At 38.1% G+C, this 23,746-nt stretch overlaps 1 protein-coding gene across 8 annotated transcripts in view; it reads left to right on the top strand.

The window, feature by feature from the left end:
* KIF6 (kinesin family member 6) overlaps positions 1 to 23,746 on the top strand; it is a 382,518-nt gene that overhangs the window by 137,669 nt on the left and 221,103 nt on the right. For 6 of the 8 annotated variants that reach the window (XM_016955396.4, XM_016955395.4, XM_054685756.2 and 3 more), the window contains 3 exons: positions 607 to 750; positions 2,004 to 2,090; positions 8,824 to 8,927. In XM_016955396.4, coding sequence (XP_016810885.1) covers positions 607 to 750; positions 2,004 to 2,090; positions 8,824 to 8,927 — 335 coding nt within the window. The remainder of the gene's footprint in view (positions 1 to 606; positions 751 to 2,003; positions 2,091 to 8,823; positions 8,928 to 23,746) is intronic. The other 2 variants (XM_016955398.4, XM_054685760.2) reach the window with 1 other exon arrangement.

Below are 23,746 nucleotides of genomic sequence, written 5' to 3'. Positions count from 1 at the left end.
ACTTGTTATGGGCTAGGTACTATTCAAAATAATTTGCACATTTTAACTCTTTTAATCATCTCAACTACCTATGACGTAGGTACTATTTTTATTCCTATTTTACAGGTGAGGTGACTGAGGCATGTTGAGTGACGTGCCCTAGGAAAGCTAGGACTTGCACCTAGACAATCTTGCATGAGAATCTGGGACCTCAACCACTATCCTATACTGTTTCCCTTAGTTCTTGCTTACTGGCGTACAGCCCAATTTTGGTAGTATTAAAGTAACTAAAGTAATCAGGCATGTTTTACTCTTGTGTTTTCATACAAATTTTCCAATCGTTAAAAACAGAATAATAGTGTATCCAGTTCTATACAGGTTATTTCATTTGTCCAAAAATTATGGGGCTCACAATGCTACAGTTACACTACATTTACTTTATTCAGTCTTCACCATCTTGTACTGAATATTGTTGTCAAGATATTTATTCTGTACTTAAGTTTTGGGCTTCACCGTGCATTTAGCTATTATTTCCTTTTGCATTTTTATTGCTATTGAAGCTCTGTTGTTTGTCAGGAGTGCATTTTCTTGCTAAATTAATCCCATTATCTTTCTACTTTACCACAGGTTATCATTGCCCTTTCAGAAAAGCACCGTTCGCACATTCCTTATAGAAACTCCATGATGACCAGCGTCCTAAGAGACAGTTTGGGAGGGAACTGCATGACAACTATGATTGCAACACTCTCCTTGGAGAAAAGGAATCTTGATGTATGTTGGCTCTTCTTTCTGGAGATCTTAATCTAGGTTTTTACTGCTAGCACGTGAGACAGAGTTGAGGCTCTTGGGTGGGTTTCTACCTTTTCAGCTGGGTATGCCTTCAGAGGGCAGTACCCTACAGAGTTCACAGCTGTGGGCTATTTGTCATTGTTATAATAACCCCATTTGAGAATTGACTTCACATAGCACAGGATAGTTTGAAGAAGCCTGATACACAAATTTTGGAAGGCCTACTGATGGGTTGGCAATGTCACCCAAAGAAATGGGAGAGCTGACCCATCTGCTTCTCTTGCTTGATTTTGCCCTGATGACTAAGATCCGGATACCTTGGAGATATCTCTGAGATGTGTCCCTAGAAATGTTGCTGAGTGAAGCAACCAGGATGCTTTGGCAGGAGCCAGCTGCTGAATGGCTCTTCTGGGTTGCTTTAGAGCCAGCTGATGTTTAATGTTTGGGATCCAGACACTCCCCAGAAGAGGAAACAAGGCCAAGACTTTGATTGTAAGATGCCTTGACAAGCCTCTCTTTTTGACCTATTATGAATCTTTATTTTGTGATCTTTCATGTGTGTGGATTATGGCTCTTGCTATGATTATGATTTATATATGTGGTTCTGGTCTAAGTGATCAACAACTGAAAACACATACTATACCAGCTGCCACTTAGGACCTTGTGATCTCTCACTTTTTGTCATTGGTAATTTTATTAAGCCAAAATAAAATTGGTTAAAAAATAATGTTCTAGAGCAGGGGTCCCCAACCCCCAAGCCATGGACCAGTACCAGGTCTGTGGCCTATTAGGGGCTGAGCTGCACAGCAGGAGGTGAGTGGTGGTGGAGCCAGCATTACTGCCTGTCAAATCAGTTGGTGCCATTAGATTCTCATAAGAGCGTGAACCCAATTGTGAACTGCACATGCGAGGGATCTAGGTTGCCCGCTCCTTATGAGAATCTAATGCCTGATGATCTGAGTTGGAACAGTTTCATCCTGAAACCACACCACCTGCACCCTCTGTCCATGGAAAAATTGTCTTCCACAAAACCAGGCCCTTGTGGCCAAAAAAGGTTGGGGACTGTTGTTCTAGAGCAAAGCTTCCTAATTTAGGGGCATAGTTCCTCACTGTGAGTTTTATACACATCACTTTTTAGGTGTGTATCTTTTTTCTGTGAATAAAAAATAAGTTTTATCTAGAGAGAAATATCTCTCTATGCCATAATATTTTAAGAAGTTACTTTGCTTTCTTAGGAGTCTATATCAACCTGCAGATTTGCACAGCGAGTGGCACTCATAAAGAATGAAGCTGTTCTTAATGAAGAAATTGATCCCAGATTAGTAAGCAACTTTTAACTATATTTTTAAAAATATATTAAAGTATATCAAAGATTAGCTAAAACTTGTAGGTGCACTTGCTCTGTACTGGGCATGTTCTAAGTAGTGGAAACATATTAACTCATTTAATCCTCTAAATAACCTATGAGTAGATGCCATCTCTATCTCCACCTTAAAGATGACAAAACTGAGGTAAAAAGATGTTTGATAACTTGCTCAGTCATAAGTGCTAATAAGTAGCAGAGTCAGGCTTCACACGCAGGCAATCTAACTCAAGAGCCACTGCTCTTCCTACTTGCAGCTCCCCATTGTTTCACTTCAAAGACATGCAGGGAATCCTAAGGACTCATACAACAGAACCACACATGATTACATCTATATGCAGAACTTAGCCTTTCAAAATACATCAGTTTAACTATCTAGAGACAATAATAGTCTGTTTTTTTTGTTTGTTTGTTTGTTTGTTTTGTAGAGACAGAGTCTTGCTCAGGCTGGAGTATGGAGTGCAGTGGTGCAATCTTGGCTCACTGCAACCTCCGCCTCTCAAGCAATTCTCCTGCCTCAGCCTCCCAAGTAGCTGGGACCACAGGCACACGCCGCCACAACCAGCTAATTTCTTTTGTATTTTAGTAGAGACGGGGTTTCACCGTGTTGCCTAGGCTGGTCTCAAACTCCTGAGCTCAGGCAGTCCACCCACCTTGGCCTCCCAAAGTGCTAGGATTATAGGTGTGAGCCACCGCGCCGGGCCAATAATAGTCCATCTTATATAAAAGCTCAGAAAGAAAGAAAAGTCCTAATAGCCATTCAGTAGAACCATATTTTACGTACTTGTTCTGTTATTTGTTCTAGAGTTTTTTTAAATTCATTATTGGCTTGATCTGTCAAACTTCTAGTTTTATAACAGTAAATCCTGCTTTATCAAAGAACTGTTTTTAAGCAAAAAAAATTTACATGGTAATAATTTAGCTCATCATAAATGCAGATATTTTCTATTCTCTATTTTGTTAGTTTTCTGTAAATGAAAATGCAACACTGAATCCATTTATGCCAACATTGAAAATGTTAAAATAAACTATCTCAATTGTATCAAATTCCATAATTAAGATTGCATCATTTTTCAAATCACTCAGTTTTTCTTATTTCTCTAGAAAATAAGCTGGTAGGGGCTTAGTAACCTGCACTGTAAAAAAAAAGAAGTGAAATCCTACCAACAGTGTTTCATTTATAAATTTCTCAAATCAAAAAAAAAAACCAACAAATTAATTGTTACCCATATTAATTACTTCCTCTTGATTGTTTGTCCTTTCTCCTCTTTCTTGCCATGGAAGGACAGAGGGGGAAAGAGGACAAAGGAATAATGGGGCTGTCTGTTATGTTCTTCTTGCCTCAGAAAGCACCAAGCTCCTCTGATGGAGTTCTCTTCTGGAGAAACCAATGAGTGAGGCAGGATCTGTTTCAGCAAAGGCCCTGGTCAGGTATCAGCATCACACAGTGTTCCTGCTGGAGAGAGGAGACAGCATGCAAAGTCAAGATTCGAGTGGAACTGAACTGCTAGGGTGGATTTTGTTGCTGTCCCTACCCTTCCAGAAGCCCTATAGCATTACAGTGCTGAATGAGAAAGAGAGTTAACAAAGTTATTAGCCCCAAGACAAAAACTAGTTCAGAATTTAAGGAAAATAAACATATTAGACATTGGAGGGTTTTGTTTTTTTGGTTTTTTGTTTGTTTGTTTTTTGCATTTGGCTAGAGACTTTTCTTGGAAGGAATGTGAAGAATTTGAAGAAAGGTAAACATTATTATGTGTTTGATATAGGTCTGTGAGAGATTTGAAGAAAAGAGAAATCAGGAATCAAAAGCTAATAGCTGATAATTGAACAAATTTTGAGGTCTTCCTGGTGCAGATTAATCTGGTAATTGACAAGTGTTGTTTCCTGGTCTCTTTTATAATTGCCTCTAAAAACTGACATTACTGTCAGTCATTTTATGTATAGAGCTTGTCTGAGGCACAAATGACAGTTGAGAATTTGTCCTACAAACCACTCAAGACAAAACTTGGGTGGCATTTCCTATATCTTACTTTTAAAATTTAATGGCAAATATGGAGCCAGCCGATAAGGATTTGCCCTGCTTTCTTTAAAAGTATTGGTACCTCAGGCCGGGCACGGTGGCTCACGCCTGTAATCCCAGCACTTTGGGAGGCTGAGGCGGACGGATCACCTGAGGTCAGGAGTTTGAAACCAGCTGGATCAACATGGAGAAACCCCGTCTCTACTAAAAATACAAAAAAAATAGCCGGGCGTGGAGGTACATGGCTGTAATCCCAGCTACTCCGGAGGCTGAGGCAGGAGAATTGCTTGAACCCAGGAGGTAGAGGTTACAGTGAACCGAGATTGCGCCATTGCACTCCAGCCTGGGCAATAAGAGCAAAACTCCATCTCAAAAAAAACCAAACCAAACAAAACAAAACAAAACAAAAAAAGTATTGGTATCTCAGAGAGACAAGGTGGTAAAAGAACTATGAGCAAGGCCAGAGCCTGTGGTGACTGGGCATGAGCTCAAATCTCCTAAGGATGTCTCTAATGCCAGGGTTCCTTCAGTAATTGGATGGGAGGCATAACTGTAGTAATCTCAAAACCAAAAAAACTTGGCTTAGTTTTGAGATTTTTATCCAATAAGACAGGAGAATAATTTGGTATTAGATTTGACTTAAAAGCCTTAGTAAAAATAGAAAATATGACATCAATATTAGTTTAATAGAGAAGGGTGCCAATGTAGTTACTATCTCAGGATTTTCGTTCTGTATAGATTGATGATCCTAAGAATATTTTTAAAAAAGAAGCAAACAAAACCCACATGATCCTATACATTTCAGTAAAATTCTCGGAACAGTGACATGTTCAAAATACTCAATATCATGTTCTTTGGGATTTCTGGTCCTGTTGATATGGCCCAAATAATCTGAAACTCACCTATATACCTAAGCATCTTTGAAATACATATGTAAGGTTGAAAGGAAGTAAGGGAATTCTCCAGGGCCCAAAAACTAAGCTGAGGCTGCAGTTGTCCTGGAGTGGAGATGTAAAGGAGGGTGTAGCAAAGGAATAGAGATTAAAGCCCTGGGATGTTGCAAGATGGATGCTGAACCTAAGACATCCTCTCTTTTCCCCAACATAAAACCAGTGAAAGGGAGAACTATAAAAAAAAAATATCTATCCACTACCATATGGAGATGTCAGGGCAGCTTGTCCGCTTTCGAATGGACTATCGGTAAAACAAAAAGTAGTTTTTCTGAAAACTACTTTGAAAAATTTGAAACCCTAGCTCTACCTCCTGTAGGTTTGAAATTCAAATTTACATAACCCCTTTAGTCTGACAATCCCCAAGCAAAAGAAGTTAGAAAATGAGTAAAGCAGGCCGGGCACAGTGGCTCATACCTGTAATCCCAGTACTTTGGGAGGCCCAGTGGGTGGATCACCTGAGGTCAGGTGCATGGCCAACATGGTGACACCTTGTCTCTACTAAAAATACAGAAATTAGCCAAGCATGGTGGCAGGCACTAGTAATTCCAGCTACTCAGGAGGCTGAGGCAGGAAAATCGCTTGAACCTGGAATGTGGAGGTTGCAGTGAGCTGAGATGGCACCATTGCACTCCAGCCTGGGCAACAAGAGCAAAACTCTGTGTCAAAAAAAAAAAAAAAAAAAAAAAAAAAGAAAGTAAAGCTACTAAGAGGAAGAAAGGAAGGAAGGACAGACCAGATCCTATGGTGTTTTTCGTTCAAGTTTTGAGTACTACCAAATATTCCAGAAAGGATGAAAGCTGGATCAAGCCTGCTAATTTTTCTTTTAGGAATTTTGCATTATGATAGGAAGATTATTAATATGACATGTACTATCATGAACTAGTTGGGTTTATTTTGGGAATTCAAAGTAATCTATCACTAGAGAATGCATCAATGTATATTGTAAGAAAAAAATGAGAAAAGTTAAAACCAAATTTAGGATAATGGTAATGGGGAATTCATTCAGGGAAGACTATGCAGGGGTGAGGTCTTCAGACAGGTCTGTAATGTTCTGTTTCTTAAGTACAGGGTACATGGATGTTCACTTAAGCTAAGTAGTGGGTACAAGGTATTCTTTTATACTATTTTGTATGCCTGAGATGGTTTATACTAAAATACTAATCACATGAATTAATATGATTCATCACATTCAGAGTTTAAAGAAAGAAATTATATTATTTCATCCCTAGTTGCAGAAAAAGTGTTTGAGCACATTAAACATTCAACCATACTTTGAAAACATCATTTTAAAGGTGAAATTTTAGAAGAAATAAGACAGGAATGTCTTAAGAATTGAACTTGGAAGTCCTAGCTAGGAAAATGAGACAATAACAAGAAATAAAATATATAAGAATTAGAAAAGAAGAAAAACATCTGTCATTACTTACAGATAATTATGTTGCTTACATAGAACATCCAAGAGTATTTAATGATAAATAGAACCCCCAAAGTTTCAGAAAATTATTTGGTATGTAATCCATACATAAAAATGAGTTGCCTTCCTATATGCCAGAAGCCAACAGTTAGAATATATAATTTTATAAAAATTCTATTTACAGTATCAACAAAAACTTTTAAATTCCTGATAGAAAATCTAATTAAAGACACGTAAGGTATTTAAAAAGAAAATTATAGATCCTTATTGAAAGGAATCAGTGGAAAGCTATACCATGTTTATGGATGGGATAATTTAATATCATTAATTTGATGTCTGATGAAATTAACCTTTTAACTAAATGTAATAATTCCAGTTAAAATTTGAGGAGAGCCTTTGGTAGAATTTGACAAGTTGGGTCTAAAATTTACATGGAAGAGCAAATGGCCAAGAATAGCCAAGTCTATTTTGGAAAAGAACAGGATGAAACGGGCTTATCTTATCTAGATGCCAACTTTCTTAAGATTTAGTAGTTAAATTAGTGTGGTATTGCCATATATAGTAAAATAAACAAATGTGTTTAACCAATAGCCCAGAAATAGACACATTTATATATATAAACATATTATATAATTATAATAGCAAATCTTGTATGGTTAGCCATTTAAAATAAATTAAAATTTGATCCCTATTTCATACCTTATACAAAGTAAAATCCACCTAAATGTGAAAATCAAACCTTTAACACTTTTAAAAGATCATATAAGAGTATATTCCTATGATTTGGGATAAGATAGATTTTCTTTCAAATGACACAAAAGTACAACACATAAAGGAAGAAGGTGCTAATTAGATTATATTGAAATTCTGAACTTTCATTTAACAAAAAGAACACTGCAAAGTGAAAAACATGACAGAGATTGAGAGAAAACAGGTGCATTGCATAAAACTAACGAAGGATTCACATCCAGAATATAGAAAGAAGCTACCAAATCAATAAGGAAAGGAAAAACAAGTAAAAGGAAACATGGACAAGAATGGGAATAAATAATTTGAGCAAGGAAGAACCCAAACTGCCAATATACATATGCAAAATGACCTACTGCACAAATAATCATGAAAATGCAAATTAGAACTAAAATGAGATATCATTTTACACCTAACAGATTGGCAAAATGAAAGTACCTGTCAATATTACATAGTGACAAAAATGTGGAAACAGGAACTTACATCTGTAGTTGATAGGAATGTAAATTTGTACTACTCTGAAGAGCAATTTAACAATATATAATAAAGGCAAGATGCACATACTCTCCAGCCAGGAAATCCTACTTCTAAAGTGCACACTACAGAGAAACTCTTACATACGTGCTCAAAGAGATTCATAATGTTCATAGCAACACTGTTCGTAATAGCAAAAGTAAAAATCCTAAATGTTCATCAACAGGAGACAAATAGATTCTGATATATTCCTTTACTGAAATACTATATATCCATGAAAATTAATGAACTAGAGCCACATGAAGCAATGTAAATAAGCTTAAAAACAATGTGAAGGACAAAAACAAGTTGCAATTACATGCAGTAATGTAACATTTACATAAAGTTTAGGGCATGCAAAATGATACACTACATTATTTATGAGTACATGCATACATATGGAGTAAATATATGAAAACACACAGAGAAATCAGACCCCTTAAATGCAGTACAGTGATCACCCCAGGAAGGACGGAGCGGGGATACCAATAGGGGGTTCCAGTTACATCAGTAATGTTTTATTTGTTTTTAAAAAAATTATAGAGGCTGGGCGAGGTGGCTCATGCCTGTAAACTCAAACTTTGGGAGGCCAGGGTGGGTGGATCATGAGGTCAGGAGATTGAGACCATCCTGGCTAACATGGTAAAACCCTGTCTCTACTAAAAAAAATACAAAAGATTAGCCGGGCATGGTAGCATGCGCCTGTAGTCCCAGCTACTCGGCTGAGGCAGGAGAATCGCTTGAACCCGGGAGGCGGAGGTTGCAGTGAGCCAAGATCATGCCACTGCACTCCAGCCTGGGTGACAGAACGAGACTCTGTCTCCAAAAAAAAAAAAAAAAAAAAAAAAAAAAAAAAAAAAAAAAAAAAAAAATCTAGAACTATTTTGACAAAACGTTAAGATTTAACAAAGCTGGCTTTTTATACCATTACCCATTTTTGTGTCCATAAAATTGTCCATAATTTTAAGAGCTGTATGTTCTCTGTCACCAAGTTCACCTTAATGAGAAGTTGACATTTTCTCTGCCTCTTTGCCATTTATAGGTGATTAAACGCCTACAAAAGGAAATCCAGGAACTGAAGGATGAACTGGCCATGGTCACTGGGGAGCAGAGGACAGAGGCACTCACAGAAGCAGAGCTCCTTCAGTAAGTCTGCAGACTTTTTTTTCTTTTTCTTTAACAGTGAAAGTTTGTGTTAACTTCTTTGTTGGCCCTAATGTTATGAATTCACCTCAAAGCATGAAGGTCTCCTGGGACAGTCTGAAATTGCATTTAGGCGCCAGTTAAGAGTGGCGGCTTTCCATGAAAAACTGGATAAGGCTGGCAGTGTTTTTGCCGCCTCAGCTTTGAGGAAGTAAAGAACAGAGCAAAGAGAGGATGGGAATATCCTTCTCATGCCAGCTGAAGAAAAGGAATTGTATAATAGTCATGCAATTTTAAAACACACACACCAAACACTCTTGAGCTGTGGGTCTCAGATCTGAAAGGAATTCAAGAGACATCCTTTGTATTAAACAGCATCTTGCCACAAGCACCAATTTATCCCATGCCAAAGTAAGCTCTCTCCTTTAATAAATGGATGGCCCATATATTATAGCTCGAACACTCTAACTGGGAATGAAAGCAGGTATTCAGGGCTTTATACAACTGCGGCATCTTTCAGAGCCTTTAGATTTGCAGCCATATGGCATATCAGTGGTGCAATGTGGCTCTCATTCTCTCTCTGATCACAGTGGGCTTTCTTGTTTCTGTGCTGCTTATTAAGCGTGTGTTGGGTAGTAAGAATGGGCCAGGCTTTGAAGGCCATGGCATTCTCTATTTCCAAATGAGAAATAGAGCTACATAGGACTTTTCTAAAGATATACTATAATTTCACCTAACCCTCCCTCAATGGAGAAAATGGTAAATTAGAGAGAGAATAAAAGTGGTTGTCTTTAAACTATTTCATAGCTGCCCCTGAGGTAGGTCTAAAGCTTGAGAAGCCTCAGCAAGGTTTCTGTTATAGTCAAAGCTTTCACTCCTACGGGATAGTGTTTCCTAATTCCAGAACACTGTATTTAATAACATGATAGGCCCCTAAGGCTTTTCTTGCAAGACTGCTTTGTGGCATATTTGCAATTAAGGGGAAGCATATTGACAAAAATTCACGTTAAAAAAAGTTTTATGTCATTTCTTCAAACAACTTGGGATATCATAGATATTGAGAACACTAACCTCAAACTATCTTCACTATGGTGTTCCTTTCCCCTCAAAGAAGGGAATTACCATTATTGTCTTTGAAAATGTCTCTTCAGAATTTTGATCTACAAGTCAGGATCCAGCCAAGAAAACAGAACCAGTCTAGGCCTTTTAACAAAAGGAATTTAATATAGGAAATTGACTGCCAGGAGACAGTTTTGCTGAGAAACTAAACAGGAAACGAAGCAACACCCCAGAGATCAGTAACAGCAGGAGCTTCTATGCCCCTAGGATTGCAGGGACAACAGGAGAAGGTGATGATACCAGAACCTAAGAGCAGGAGCTGACAGGCAGAAGCTAGACCATACTGAGTGCTGTGTGACAGCCACTGCAGCCACTGAAGAGCCACAGGTGCTAGTCGAGACACTGTCCAGAGGAACATCCTTGGCTTCTCTCACGTCCCCCTTTCAGTCTTCCACCAGTGCTTCCTGTTGGCTGAAGTTATCCAGAAGCCAGTTGCTAAAAAAGTCTAGGAATGTAGTTTCTTGTGATGCAGAGTCAAAGACGGGAAGGGGGAAACTGAGTCTAAAAGCAACATATTCAATCAGTACCAATGTTCACATCTGTAATCCCAGCACTTTGGGAGGCTGAGGCAGGTGGATCACCTGAGGTCAGGAGTTCGAGGCCATCCTGACCAACATGGAGAAACCTCGTCTCTACTAAAAATACAAAATTAGCCGGGTGTGGTGGCGCATGCCTGTAATCCCAGCTACTCGGGAGTCTGAGGCAGGAGAATCGCTTGAACCCGGGAGGCAGAGGTTACAGTGATCCGAGATCACACCATTGCACTCCAGCATGGAGCGAAACTCCATCTCAAAAAAAGAAAAAAAATCAGTACCAGTGTTTCTGCGAATTCCTGTGTATCCTGTATGTTTTTCAGGAGGCTTAGTTTAAGGGTAAGATTTTGAATATGGTGGTTTCAGTATGTCAGACTGAGTGTGCTGTAGGTTCCCTCTATTGTACCAAATCTAGAGAATTATAGCACTGGGATAAACACATGGATCTCTCGTCATACCTAAAAACAGGAAGCCGACTTCTTGATGGTCTAGAGACTTCAAGGAATTCCTGAGGGACCGAGAGGTGGGACTTGAGATGGACAAGAGAAAAGGATAGACTAAGGCATGGGTGCAGCATAATAATTGCTCCACGTCTGGAAGTGTGGAGCCCTGGAGCAGGAGAGGGCTAGGAACAGCCAATGAGCATTTGGTAGAGCTGTTGTAGTGGGGCAGTTTGTCCTGTGAACTCCTGAGCCCTCCTCCTCTGCAGTGTTAAGAATGGAGAGACAGGGAAGGGCCCCAGGTAGCTGACAGAGAGCCCAGAGAAGTTCTGAAGACCAGTTGCTGTCTTTAGCTTTATTTACCCATCCCCTATTCTCACGAAAAATAAAAGGAAGCAGCCGGGCGTGGTAGCTCACGCCTGTAATCCCAGCACTTTGGAAGGCCAAGGCGGGCGGATCACAAAGTCAGGAGATCGAGACCATCCTGGCCAACATGGTGAAACCCGTCTCTACTAAAAATACAAAAAAAATTAGCTGGGTGTGGTGGCGGGCGCCTGTAGTCCCAGCTACTCGGGAGGCTGAGACAGGAGAATGGCGTCAACCCGGGAGACAGAGCTTGCAATGAGCCGAGATCGCACCACTGCACTCCAGCCTGGGCGACAGAGTGAGACTCAAAAAAAAAAAGAAAAGAAAAAGAAAAAAAAAAAGAAAAGAAAAATAAGAAGACGCTCAAGCACTGGCAGCTGCTTCAGCCCCTTATCCCAGACAGGCTGCCCAAGCTGAGATACCTGAGAGTCCAGGAAAGATGAGCCCATGGTTCAGGAGTGGCTGGAATTAGAAATATGAGGCCAAAAGTCTGAGAATGTTAAGAACAAGAAGATTGTACAACCCATAGGGCCTTAGAACTAAACATTACCCAAAGTGATTAATATCTTTAGAGAAATAGAATATGGTATTACATCTATAAAACAAGAACAGGAGTTGACTTTTATGAAGCAAAATCAAGGGGAAATCTTGGAAATGAAAAAATATAGTTGTTGTCATTAAGAACTTAACAGATGGCTCAATAACAGAATGAAAAAACCGAGGGGCAGATTGGTGAGCTAGGAAGATCAGGGCTAAGGATTTCTTCCAGAATATGAGATAAAAGGATAAAGAGAAAGGTTAAAAGAAAAGTGTCGTAGAGAATAGCTCTATATTTACCAATATCTGATGAATAGGTGTTGGTGAGGAGAAAATAGAGATGATGCAGAGGAGCCAATAGTTAAGAAATAATATCTCAGAATTTCCTAGAACTAAAAAAAAAGACATGCAACTTCAGAATGAAAAGCTACCAAGTGCTAAGCCATATAGTCATATTGTAGAAAATTTTTAGAGCCACAAAATACAGAAAAGAATCGTGAAAGTTACCAGAGAGGAAAAAAAATTACTCTAAATCAATAATCTGATTTAGAGCAAACTTCTCATCAATAATTCTGAAAACAAGAACATCTAGTGCTAAGGAAACAAACAAAAAGTACTTTAAATGTATTTTTCTGTATCTAGCCAAATTTGTATTCAAATGTGAAGATGAAAAAAGGCATTCTGCCGACATGCAAACTTTCAGACAGAAAGGATAGCACCCTAGATCCTTTCTCAAGGAATGACCACAGACTGTAATTTAACAAAAGAAAAATGCAGTAAAGTATATGCAATAAGAATGAGCAAATTTTGTTATATCTTCTTTATGATTCTTACTATTGTATAATATTCATATTATATCTTTCACTAACTTGCCATTTATTCCATAAATGAATTTTTCTGTTTAGAAGGTATAGCAATCAAATAACAATTAAATTTTTCTTTCACAGGAGTTTGGGCGATAGAATGAAAACTAAAATTGTGACAATAGATTGAAATACTGAAGGACTTATAGATCCTGGATTGATTTCTGTTGATCTATAGATGAGAAATATACAAATGTCAACCTCAACAGATCTTATAGACAGTATGGAGGGTTGCCAGTAGTTTTTTTGTGCAATTAGTTTATTTGTTCATTCATTTAACACTCATTATTTATCTAACATTCACAAAACTCTATGTTAGGCCCTGAGTGGGGCACAAATATGAGCAAAACCTAGATCCTGCTCTCAAGAAACTCATAATTTAGTGGTGGTGACAGACATGAGCACAAGTAATGATGTGATATATAAACATTATGAGAAGATATAAACAAAATACAACGAGAATGCAGAGATATCAATAATTACTTTTGGGCTCAGGAATCATGTAAAACTAGTTCACGTGCTACTAAATAAACTTCAGCATTTCCCAATGAAATGACTTGTCTGCTGTCAAGAGAAGTGTGCTATGTATCATTGTGTCTTATTAGTGATTTCTGACTAGCAGTTAGGGAGAACAAATGTTGCAAACGAAAATCACCCTGCCAAAGCAAATCATACAGTTTCACAAAAGTAGTAAATTTGGCACTCGTTCACAACTGACAGTGCAGATTATTCAGACAATGTGTTCTGTTTTTATTGTTTATGTTAAATTGTTATCATTATGTTTTCCCATAATTACCTAGATTGAACATTAGTACAACCTACATTTCAACGGACTTAAGAGTCTTTTATCATCTTAAAATGAAAGTGATAAATTAAAATTTACCCCTAAAGTGCTACTGCTATTTAACACCATTAGTCTGTACTGCTCTGTGTTCTAGGGCCCCTGGATATTTATTCAGGAATGTGAATCAGCTTCAGTCCTCTTATTGCGCCCAAACTCTCCAGGAGACAGGCAGGAGGGGGATGATGGTGCTGAGAGAGTATGTGTCCCAGAGCTTGTCAGGACACAGTGGCAGAATTGCTCTCGTCCTCTTCTACTTCTCTGTCCTGCAGATTCCTGCAGGTTTATGTTGATTGGCATGGCATAAGGATATTACCATCAGACATTCTCTGAAGAATATCAGAAAGCAGATATTTAGTAGATACGGTATTTTATCTAGTATGAATTGTGCAGTTTGAAGATGTCTGTTAATGACTAGCCCTATCAGATTTTTTGAGCCATTTCCCAACATTTCTATGCTTAATGTAAATATTTGTTGCATGGACTTGGATGCTTTAATTTAAGAGGATTTCAGATGTCAGCCTCCAGTTATTATGATATTTTTAGTTTACATCTTTTTTGGGGGGTGGGGTGGCTGGGTATATTTGAAAAGAGACAGCTGGATAAAGGCTGTATAGCCAAGTTAATGTATACAGAACTTCTTCAGTGAAGATTTGATTGTGATTGAGTCTCTAAACACATATACAATTGTTTCTTTGGTAAAAAAAAAAAAAAAAGCCTGTAGATCTTTGGCTAGGCTTGGAAGCATTGTATCCTGACCCAAATCTAAGCGAGTCAAATATTTTCTGTTAGCAACGTTTCACTTCCGAGATGAAATTGAATTGGACCTCATTAACTCTTGCCCCAAAGTGTCTGGATACCTCTAAACATCTGGATCCTTTTCTAACAGAAAAAGAGGTCTTCTTGCAGTTAATCCTTCAAGCTGAATTTATTGAGCACCTACTAGACGCTAATCATTTTAATAGGTGCTTTGGTGGGGGGTTAGAGGTATAGGATACAAAAAATTACAAAAAATAATTCCAAGGAGTCACAGTTTTATTGAGGAAAACTTACAGACACATATATACACACAAATACATACACATGTATATGTATATATAAAACACAGAACAAAGGAATATATTAATGGAGAGAATAAATGGATGCTGATAATTTTAACTTTAATTTTAGTTTTTATTCTACCCATATTAGTTTTTTAATGACTCTGCAGACTTAAGGTTTCTTATGTGTAAGGTGAGAGAGTCAAACCAAATGTGATCTATGCACTCTTTTCAGTTCCATGTTTAAAAATGTAATAGCAGTTTATTACATATGGTTAATACATTATTTACTCACTATGATAATAAAAAGCAAAATAATCCTGTAGGAATTCAGAAATGAGGGAAGTCACTGAAGATTTCACCCATGGAGTAAGCTGAAAAATTTCTAAAGGATGTCAAGAGGAAGAAGGCACCCTTCTAACAAAGATTCTGAAAGGGAATGTGAGAGGGTGGGAGGGGTGGGGTAAGGAGTGTAGAGAATAGCAGGAGACCAAGATAGGAGTTTGCATATAGCAAACACTAACTGATGAGAATCTGTATTGAAACTGGCCTGGCAGGAGCCTGAGGTTCTCATGGAGGAATTGAAGAATAGGACTAGACAGATGAATGGTGACCTCATGGTGGGTTATGAATACCATATGCAGAGGAGCTGGTATCTTCCTTAATGGTATCTAGGAAATGAATTGTGGTCTGAGAGTATTAAACTCATTCATTCATTTAATGAATGTTTATTTTGCTCTCTGCTTGTGCTAGGCACTGTTTTAGGTGCGGGAAATATGGGAATAAACAAAATAATGTTCTTGCCCTCATGGAGCTTACATTCTTGTGGAGAGACAGTACACAAGATAACTAAAATATAGAGCATTTCAGATTGCAGAAGCTGAAAAGGAAAAATAAAACAGGAGTTGCAGCTTTAGCAGGGTGACCATGAAAGAACTTATGTGATGATGTCTTTTTTAAGATTACTCCTCTCATAGAATTGGACAGATTGGCTGGAGTGAGAAATCAGAAAAACATTATAATCAGTTTGGGAGTGAGGATGAGGGAAGAGACTTGAATGGTGATGATAAGAACAGAGAAGAGAAAAGTCTGAGAGATCTTGTTAATGAAGGATCAATAGAAGTGATGGTTTCACATATAAAAGGGGTAAAAAAGGGAAAATAGTGATAACTTATGACTGTAAAACAGGTTATCAAGAGGTGGAAAAATTGGGAAAGGAAAGATAAGAAAGGCTCAGTTTTTGTGTATGATGAAGAAATACACAGATTGAATTCTGGAACTTCAGAGGAAGGTTAAAAGTGATGATTTAAATTTTAGGGTGACTAGTAGTGAGTTGATATAATACTGAGGTCAAGACCAAGAGTCAGTTAGGAAATTCTCTGATCTAACATGAGGTATGTAATAATTAGTGTATTAGTCTGTATTCATACTGCTAGAAAGAACTGCTGAGACTGGGTAATTTATAAAGAAAAGAAGTTTAATTGACTCACAGTTTAGCATGGCTTGGAAGGCCTCAGGAAACTTACAATCATGGCAGAAAGCAAAGGAGAAGCAGGCCTTCTTCATGGGGTGGCAGGATGGAGTGAGTGTCCAGCAAAAGTGGAAAAGCCTCTTATAAAACCATCAGATCTCGTGAGAACTTACTCATTATCAAGAGAACAGCATGGGGGTAAACACCCCCATGATTCAGTTACCTCCTATCAGGTCCCTCCCATGACACATTGGGATTATGGGAACTACAATTCAAGTTGAGATTTGAGTGGGGACACAGCCAAACTCTATCAATTAGTATCCATAGGATCATAATCTTCCTACGTGCAAGCTTACTATAGGTGGATTGCCAACTGAATTCATCCTTTTACTTAGCCACATCAATCACCACATCTCCTCCCCAGTGTATTTTTACATGGAATTAAATATTCCAGTCACTGGATATTTAACAATGAAGAGAAAAGGAGCTCCTACCTAACAGGTGGCCCTGAACTCAACATGCCCCAAACTGAATTCCTCTCCATTTTTCCCCAGACCTGATCTCTACCACTGTATCCTCCATCAGTCAATGTCTCTCCAAGCTGTACTGTTGCCCAAGCCAGAAAGTTAGAAGTTTCTTGTGGTTCTGTCCTTTTTCTCATACTCCAAGTCCAATCAGTTTGGGGCATTTCTTTTAAAAAGTAATTATAACATTAAATAATTTAAGACTAAATATAGTTTAAATCCAAACACATAGTGTTATAAAACCCACACAGAATTTGTTTCAAAAGAACATATTTGTACTAATAAAAGCTTCATTGATGTCCAAGCTTTATATTGAAATGCAAATAAATATGCCTAAAGGAAGAGTCTTAAATGCTCGTTTATCCATCAAATAAATCTCACTTTGAAATAAAACAAATTTATACCTGTATTCATTTTTTCCAGTGGATAAACAGTGATTGAGTACTAACAGGACCATGTTGGGCACTGTGTTAGGAGCTAGGAGGCTCAGAGACAAACTAAATAATCCCTCAGGAAGGTGGTGTGCCGCAGAGAGGGGAAGATGTCCAGACACACACGCTCTTTGCTGATGCCCACCTGCTGTGATAGACAGCTGGTAGAGATGGAGGTGGAGGAGTGTTCTCTGAAGGGGAGGAAACAGAGAGGAAAGATTTTATATAGGAAGTGGCAACAAAACACCCATCAATGCTTTCATCCTTTGAAAGTTAGCATTTAAAGGTAACTCTAGGAGAAGCCATTTCCACCATATTTAAGTTGCAGTTCAAATTTTTTTATTAGCTAATCTAACAAAAGTTTAATTTGATTTAGTTCTTCAATATGTTTGAAGTTGAATAAATTTCAACTATAGGTACAGTGGCTCTCTTGAGCCTAAAATTTGATAACTTATTCCAAAAAGCGTAAGACAGAATAATTTTTCAAAACCATCTCATACAATTTGATATATACCATCCCAATGACTATATGTCTTGTAATGTGATCCTCAGACTATTTTAAAAATCAAATGAAACAAACAAATAAAATAAATAAATATTCTACAGTATTTGAGTTAATACAGTCCTAGTGAAAATTAGATACCAAACCAGTCTTTTAGGGACAGTCTCTTGTCAGTACTTAATTCTGGACCAATAGTGCTTTATCCTTTTTATATTCAGTTTATTGTCACTGGCCTCCAAAGTGGTTTTAGTTATAAAACCACTATTAAAAACATTTCAAAATCATGACTCATCCTCCACAAGTTCTGTGACATGACAAGCCCTCCGGATTGCACTCTGCAAGAATCTTCACTGTAAAGGCAGGAGGAGTGGATTTCAGGAAACTATGCACCTCAAAGATGAGAAGTAGACCTGGAGAGAGAGAGAGTGGAGAGAGACAGAGAGAGAGAGAGAGAGAGAGAGAGAGAGAGAGAGAGAGAAAGGCCTACAGAAGAGTCTAAACCATCTATTGAAGATTGTTTGAAACATGACTGAACTCTGTCCTATATAGACTGCTTATTAGAAAATGAAAAATCTCGGCCAGGCTCAGTGGCTCATGCCTATAATCCCAGCACTTTGGGAGGCCAAGGCAGGTGGATCACCTGAGGTCAGGAGTCCAAGACAAGCCTGGCCAACATGGTGAAACCCCATCTCTACTAAAAATACAAAAATTAGCCGGGCATGAAGGCGGGTGTCTGTAATCCCAGCTACTCAGAAGGCTGAGGCAGGAGAATTACTGAAACCCGGGAGGCAGAGGTTGCAGTGAGTCGAGGTTGCGCCACTATGCTCCAGCCTGGGTGACAAGAGCAAGACTCCATCTCAAATTAAAAAAAAAAGAAAAGAAAAGAAAATGAAAAATCTCAAGAAAGTTTGTGCCTAATTTCTTGTAATGGATGAAACTGTTCAAATGATATTAACCACACCTCACTATTCAGAACCCCTCCTATGACCCAGGTCCCAAATGCAAAGGCCCTAAATGGCCTAGCCTGTGGCAACTGCTAAGACCCCGTTCCCTGCAAGCATCTCTTTCATTCTGGTCTCCTCACCATTTCTCCCTGAAAACACCTTCTTCACTTCCTTGATCAAATGTCTCAGATCAGAAAGACCTTCCTGGGCCACTTGATCTAGAATATACCTTCCCCCGTCACTCGTTACCCCCTGTATACAGAGTTATTTTCCTTTATAGCAGCAGTGTCCTGTTTAATGTTTCATTGTCCTTTGTCAATCTCTCCCTGCTTTGCTGCATGAGGACCAGGACTTTGTCTGAGTTGTTCAGCACTGTGCCTGCCCCAGAACCTAAAGCAGTACCTAGCACATGGGCTCTCAGTAGTAAATATTTGTTGCATGAATTAGTGAATACTCTGCCTGGCGCTAAGGCCCCCTCTGGCTTCTTTCATGAACCGTTCATTTCAAATCACATGGATCTCTGCTCAGGGTCCCCAGGACCAGCCTCTGTTGATAGAAATCACTTCTGTGTCCCAGGCCAGGCTCAGTGGCTCACACCTGTAATCCCAGCACTTTGGGAGGCCAAGGCGGGCGGATCACGAGGTCAGGAGATCGAGACCATCCTGGCTAACACAGTGAAACCCCGTCTCTACTAAAAATACAAAAAATTAGCCAGGCGCGGTGGTGGGTGCCTGTAGTCCCAGCTACTCGGGAGGCTGAGGCAGAAGAATGGTGTGAACCCAATAGGCGGAGCTTGGAGTGAGCCGAGATAGCGCCACTGCACTCCAGCCTGGGCGACAGAGCGAGACTCCGTCTCAAAAAAAAAAAAAAAGAAATCACTTCTGTGTCATTGATTTGGTATCCACTGGATGCTAGGCCTTGTGGATTTCAGCTCATGAGGATGAATGACTGAGGAATTACTGGAAATACTCAGAATTTTGTGACAACTATTTTCTAAACTGTTTAGTCACTAAGATCAGGCAGGGAACTTTTATACGAATAGACTGAGAGTTAAGAGGCTTGAATTCTCATCTTGACTCTCCTAGTCTAAGGAGACTAGCTATCTTAAGATGGTCATGCCTTTTCTGTAGTCCTCAATATTTTCATCATGCATGAGCATTTATATCATCTCCATGCATCTGTTACTCATCTTTTGTGTGAGAGTAGTAATGGCACCCACATCACAAGGCTCTTACGAGGATTGATGGGGTAATTCGTGTTATGTACTGAACACAATGCCAGGCCCACAAGCACCCCATCAGTGTTACCTGTTACTATGATTCCTTGATACAATTTTTATTATTGCTGAGGAATCTACTTCATTTATAGAAGTCTTTTCAAGCTTCTCTACTGGAAAACAAAGAAGCAAATCATGTTTTAATGACCCTCTTTAGAACATACACTCATGCATGCACACAGGAAGAAAAAGTGCCCGAAAAGAAAACTATAAAATTGTTACTGGAATTACAAGTGATTTTTTTTGGTTATTTTTACCTGGCTGTATTTACTAAAATTTCTACAGAAAATTAAAGGTCATTCTTAAAAGAATTAACGTCACTTGCTGATTTTACACCTCCAAGTGACAGAAAAACAATTGTTTCATTTAATTAATGAACTTTGGAAAAAAATGCTTTTCTTACTCTACTTTTATACTAAATTTCACAGCTAATTAAAAACAAATGTTCTCCCTTGGCATATACCAATTTATTGTGCAATATATGTAGTTGGTTTTGAGATCTAAATTACATCTGCTTCTGGAATCTTCAAATTATTTTCATCATTAACATTTGTATGATTTTTGTATATTTGGACTGTAATATTGCATATTGTTAATTAGTCATTTCAAAGTGGTGCTTTTCTTAGACAGTTGATATAAGACTGTTTATCTAAAAGGCTAAACAAAACAAAAACTATAAATTGCCAGAATGGAATGTCCATAAAATGCTTCCAAACTGGAGCTATTTGCTTTGCATCTTACTGTCCACACTCTTACCCATAACAGAGTTCCACATACTCCCTGAATAGGAGATGTTTGCCGAAACCTTTAAGATATTTGGAAATTCAAAAGTAAAGTAGCAGCCTGAATCATAAAAAGAGCTGATGCATAAACTTTACATTTTATTTAAAATAAAGTGATGATTTTTTTAAAAATTTGCAAATGTGTGTATGTTTATATGATGTAATATATATAAGTGGATAAGTAATATGTACTCATTGTAGACTTTCTAAAAGATACAGACAGACAGGAAAAAGAAAGCAACATGTATATGCACATACTCATATCTGAGTGCATGAGAAACATGCCAGAAGTGAAAGGCAGCCACTTTGGGCTTGAGTGAGGGTGGTGAAGACTTTTTCCCCTAGATGATTTTGCAAGGGACTTGTAAATGTTATGTCCAACATTGAGATGTGGAATCCAGGCCCCTGTTTTCTCTTTCACCCTCTTCTTCAGGATTCATGCCAGGTGGAATTCTCTGCATCTCTTTGTAGAAGTTCAGCAGGGATACTTTATTTTAATACCTTAATGCTTCTTTCAGGTACTGCCTAGTTGTGTTTATTTTGAACTCTCTGTTCTTTAAAAAATGGACATGTCAACGAAACCTCCTGTTTTCCATTTTCTGAATTTAGCATTTCAACATCTGTATAATAGTTGTACTAAAAATACTCAAATGTTTTATGAAATTGTGAATATCACACAGTCTTATAAATGGGCAAGATGAATTGAGATTTGTTGTTATTGTTGATACTGAGAAGGATTTCGTTTGTTCACCTGTTTTGTTTTGCTTTGTTTTGAGGTAGGAGGTGGTACCAAATTTTTGTATTAGTGAAGAACTTAACCTTTGGGTGTATCTTCTCATTTATCTCATTTGCTTACAAACCTGTGGGCTAAAGAGAGTTCAGAGAGAACAGTTTGTCTTAGCTTCATACCCTGAGACTTGGAAGAGGAGGTATTGAGATTTATCCTCCTGTTTGATTCCCTGGGCTTGCGAAAAATGGAGATTTGGATCTGTCCTGAGGCCTTAATTATCAGTCCTTGAGGATTATTGAGCACCAGCAGTACTTTGCTAGAGCTGTCAAAGAAGCAGAAGAATCATAAAGCCTGGTGCCTGCCTAGGAAGACCATATGAGGAAGCATGGCATCTGCTATTAAGAATAATAAAAATTAAAATTAAGACAAGTAAATGATCATATACAAATGAGCAATAAAGATCAGGAGCACAAAGAACTTAATGAAAGAAAATTATCCAAATAACTGTCTGTATAGATCAAGTGTTTAAAAATAAAATGAAAATAAATGACGTTTCAAGAATTGTCCATATGCAATGTCAAAGCAAGCCTACGCTCTCTCAGAACTGCCACCAAATCTAGAATTAGACACTTTGCTTTTATTTTTCAGCTCTCTTCTCAGTACAATATGGATACTTGTCCCTCTGACATTCAGATAAAGGATTTGAGAACTTGTAAGAAAAATCCAAAGTTTTCATTTTGTTAAGGAACCCCAGTGTAGGATTTCCTAGTGCTGATAAAGTAGACAATGCTTCCAAATGGAATAAGGATAATTCGTGTTATTCATTGGTCTGTGAAATGGTATTGTCTTCGTATTCAGCTAAGCATTGGAATAAATTCTACTTCTTTTAAATTTTACACCTATTAAAAAATGGTAGTTTGGCAGAGCCTTCTAGTTGGGCACAACATAATGGAGCATTGACTCCAAATAGCACATGAATTTGTGTTCACTGTATACATCCAACTTACAGCAAAAGCACACCAAGATAAAATGTAAGATACCTCATGAAACTATCCCCCATTTCCTCTTCATATTAACCCTAGCTTGAGCATTCACCTTTGCCTCTAGTGTTCACAGGCTCTTTTGTAGAAGCTTGGCTGTATTGCCTGCCTTTATATCCTTATAGGCAAAAAGACAAACATTCCCCAAGACAGCCCAAGGACTGATCTCAGCCTGCCCTGATTGCCTAGCAAATAATTAGTCCTAGTTCTTGAAACCTAACTCTAAGAAGCTAAACTCAGTGATAACTTAAGACTGCATATTTTTCTACTCTATTCCTCAAAGTACTCTTTATTCTCATTCCCATCCTTCAAACCCAATTTCCCCAGTGGTTCCCTCTGTGTTTATCATTAACTGAGCATACTTACGACTTTTGCCACATCCTCAAAAATTTGTCATTATTATGGTCAAGGTAGCTACTGCCTGTTGTATCATTTCCACAATTTCCTGGAGAAATCAGATTTCCCCTTCTTTTTCATGAGCCCACCTCCTGCTATTAGAGCTTCTCAGCTGCTTTGCTCATCAGTGTGCTTTCCAGATCAGTCAACTAGCATGTGTTGGGCAGAGTACAGGACTGTATACTTACTTGTCTATTTAGTCTGAAACCCTGAATTGAAATTTGCAGCCACAAGTTTCCTCTTTTTCCTGCGTGCCACTTTTTCTTATGTTCCCTGATAGTCTAACTTTTCCTGTAAGTTTGGAGAAAGCAAGTAACCATCAAGAAACAACTGGTTAATTATCAAAGAAATGCAAATTAAAATGAGGTGCAATTTTTGGCCAACCTTTTTGGTAAAAATGAAAAAGGCGATGAGACCCTGAGTTGGTGAGGGTATAATGAGCTCTTACACAGCTAGTAGAGTGAATGAGGCCAGTGACAGACAGGGAAGCCTGTTCCTGAGGCCTGAGGCAAGTCCTTTGTAAAATTTTTTTCATGTTACCACTTGCTGGGCAGCCCTGAAAAGCATTTATACAAACTCTTTCACTGAGTGTGCTTTCAGGTCCAGCAATTTTACTTCTAGAAATTTGTCCCTAAGGACACAGATACAAAGATATTTATCACAAACTATTTATAATAGAGAATTGGGTTATGGTACATTTATGGAACATAACGCAACAGTTATCCATGTCAATGAAGACATACATATATAAATAATATGCATATATTATCTACATATATACACATGTATCTACATATTGATCTGGGAATATGTCTAAACTATACTGTTAGTTTTATAAAATATTCTGATCTCACTTTCGTGATGAAAAATACACATGTATGTATATGCTATGTACATAGATGATAAATATATGTGTATATATGTGTTTACAAACAAGTCTGGAAAGATAAACGCCTAAAGTTTACAGTATTATCTCTGGGTTCCAGG

The sequence above is a fragment of the Pan troglodytes genome, chromosome 5 (assembly GCF_028858775.2).
Source record: "Pan troglodytes isolate AG18354 chromosome 5, NHGRI_mPanTro3-v2.0_pri, whole genome shotgun sequence".
Lineage (NCBI taxonomy): Eukaryota > Metazoa > Chordata > Mammalia > Primates > Hominidae > Pan > Pan troglodytes.
The sequence above is the reverse complement of the archived record's forward strand: the minus strand, read 5'-3'. Positions and strand labels throughout refer to the sequence as shown.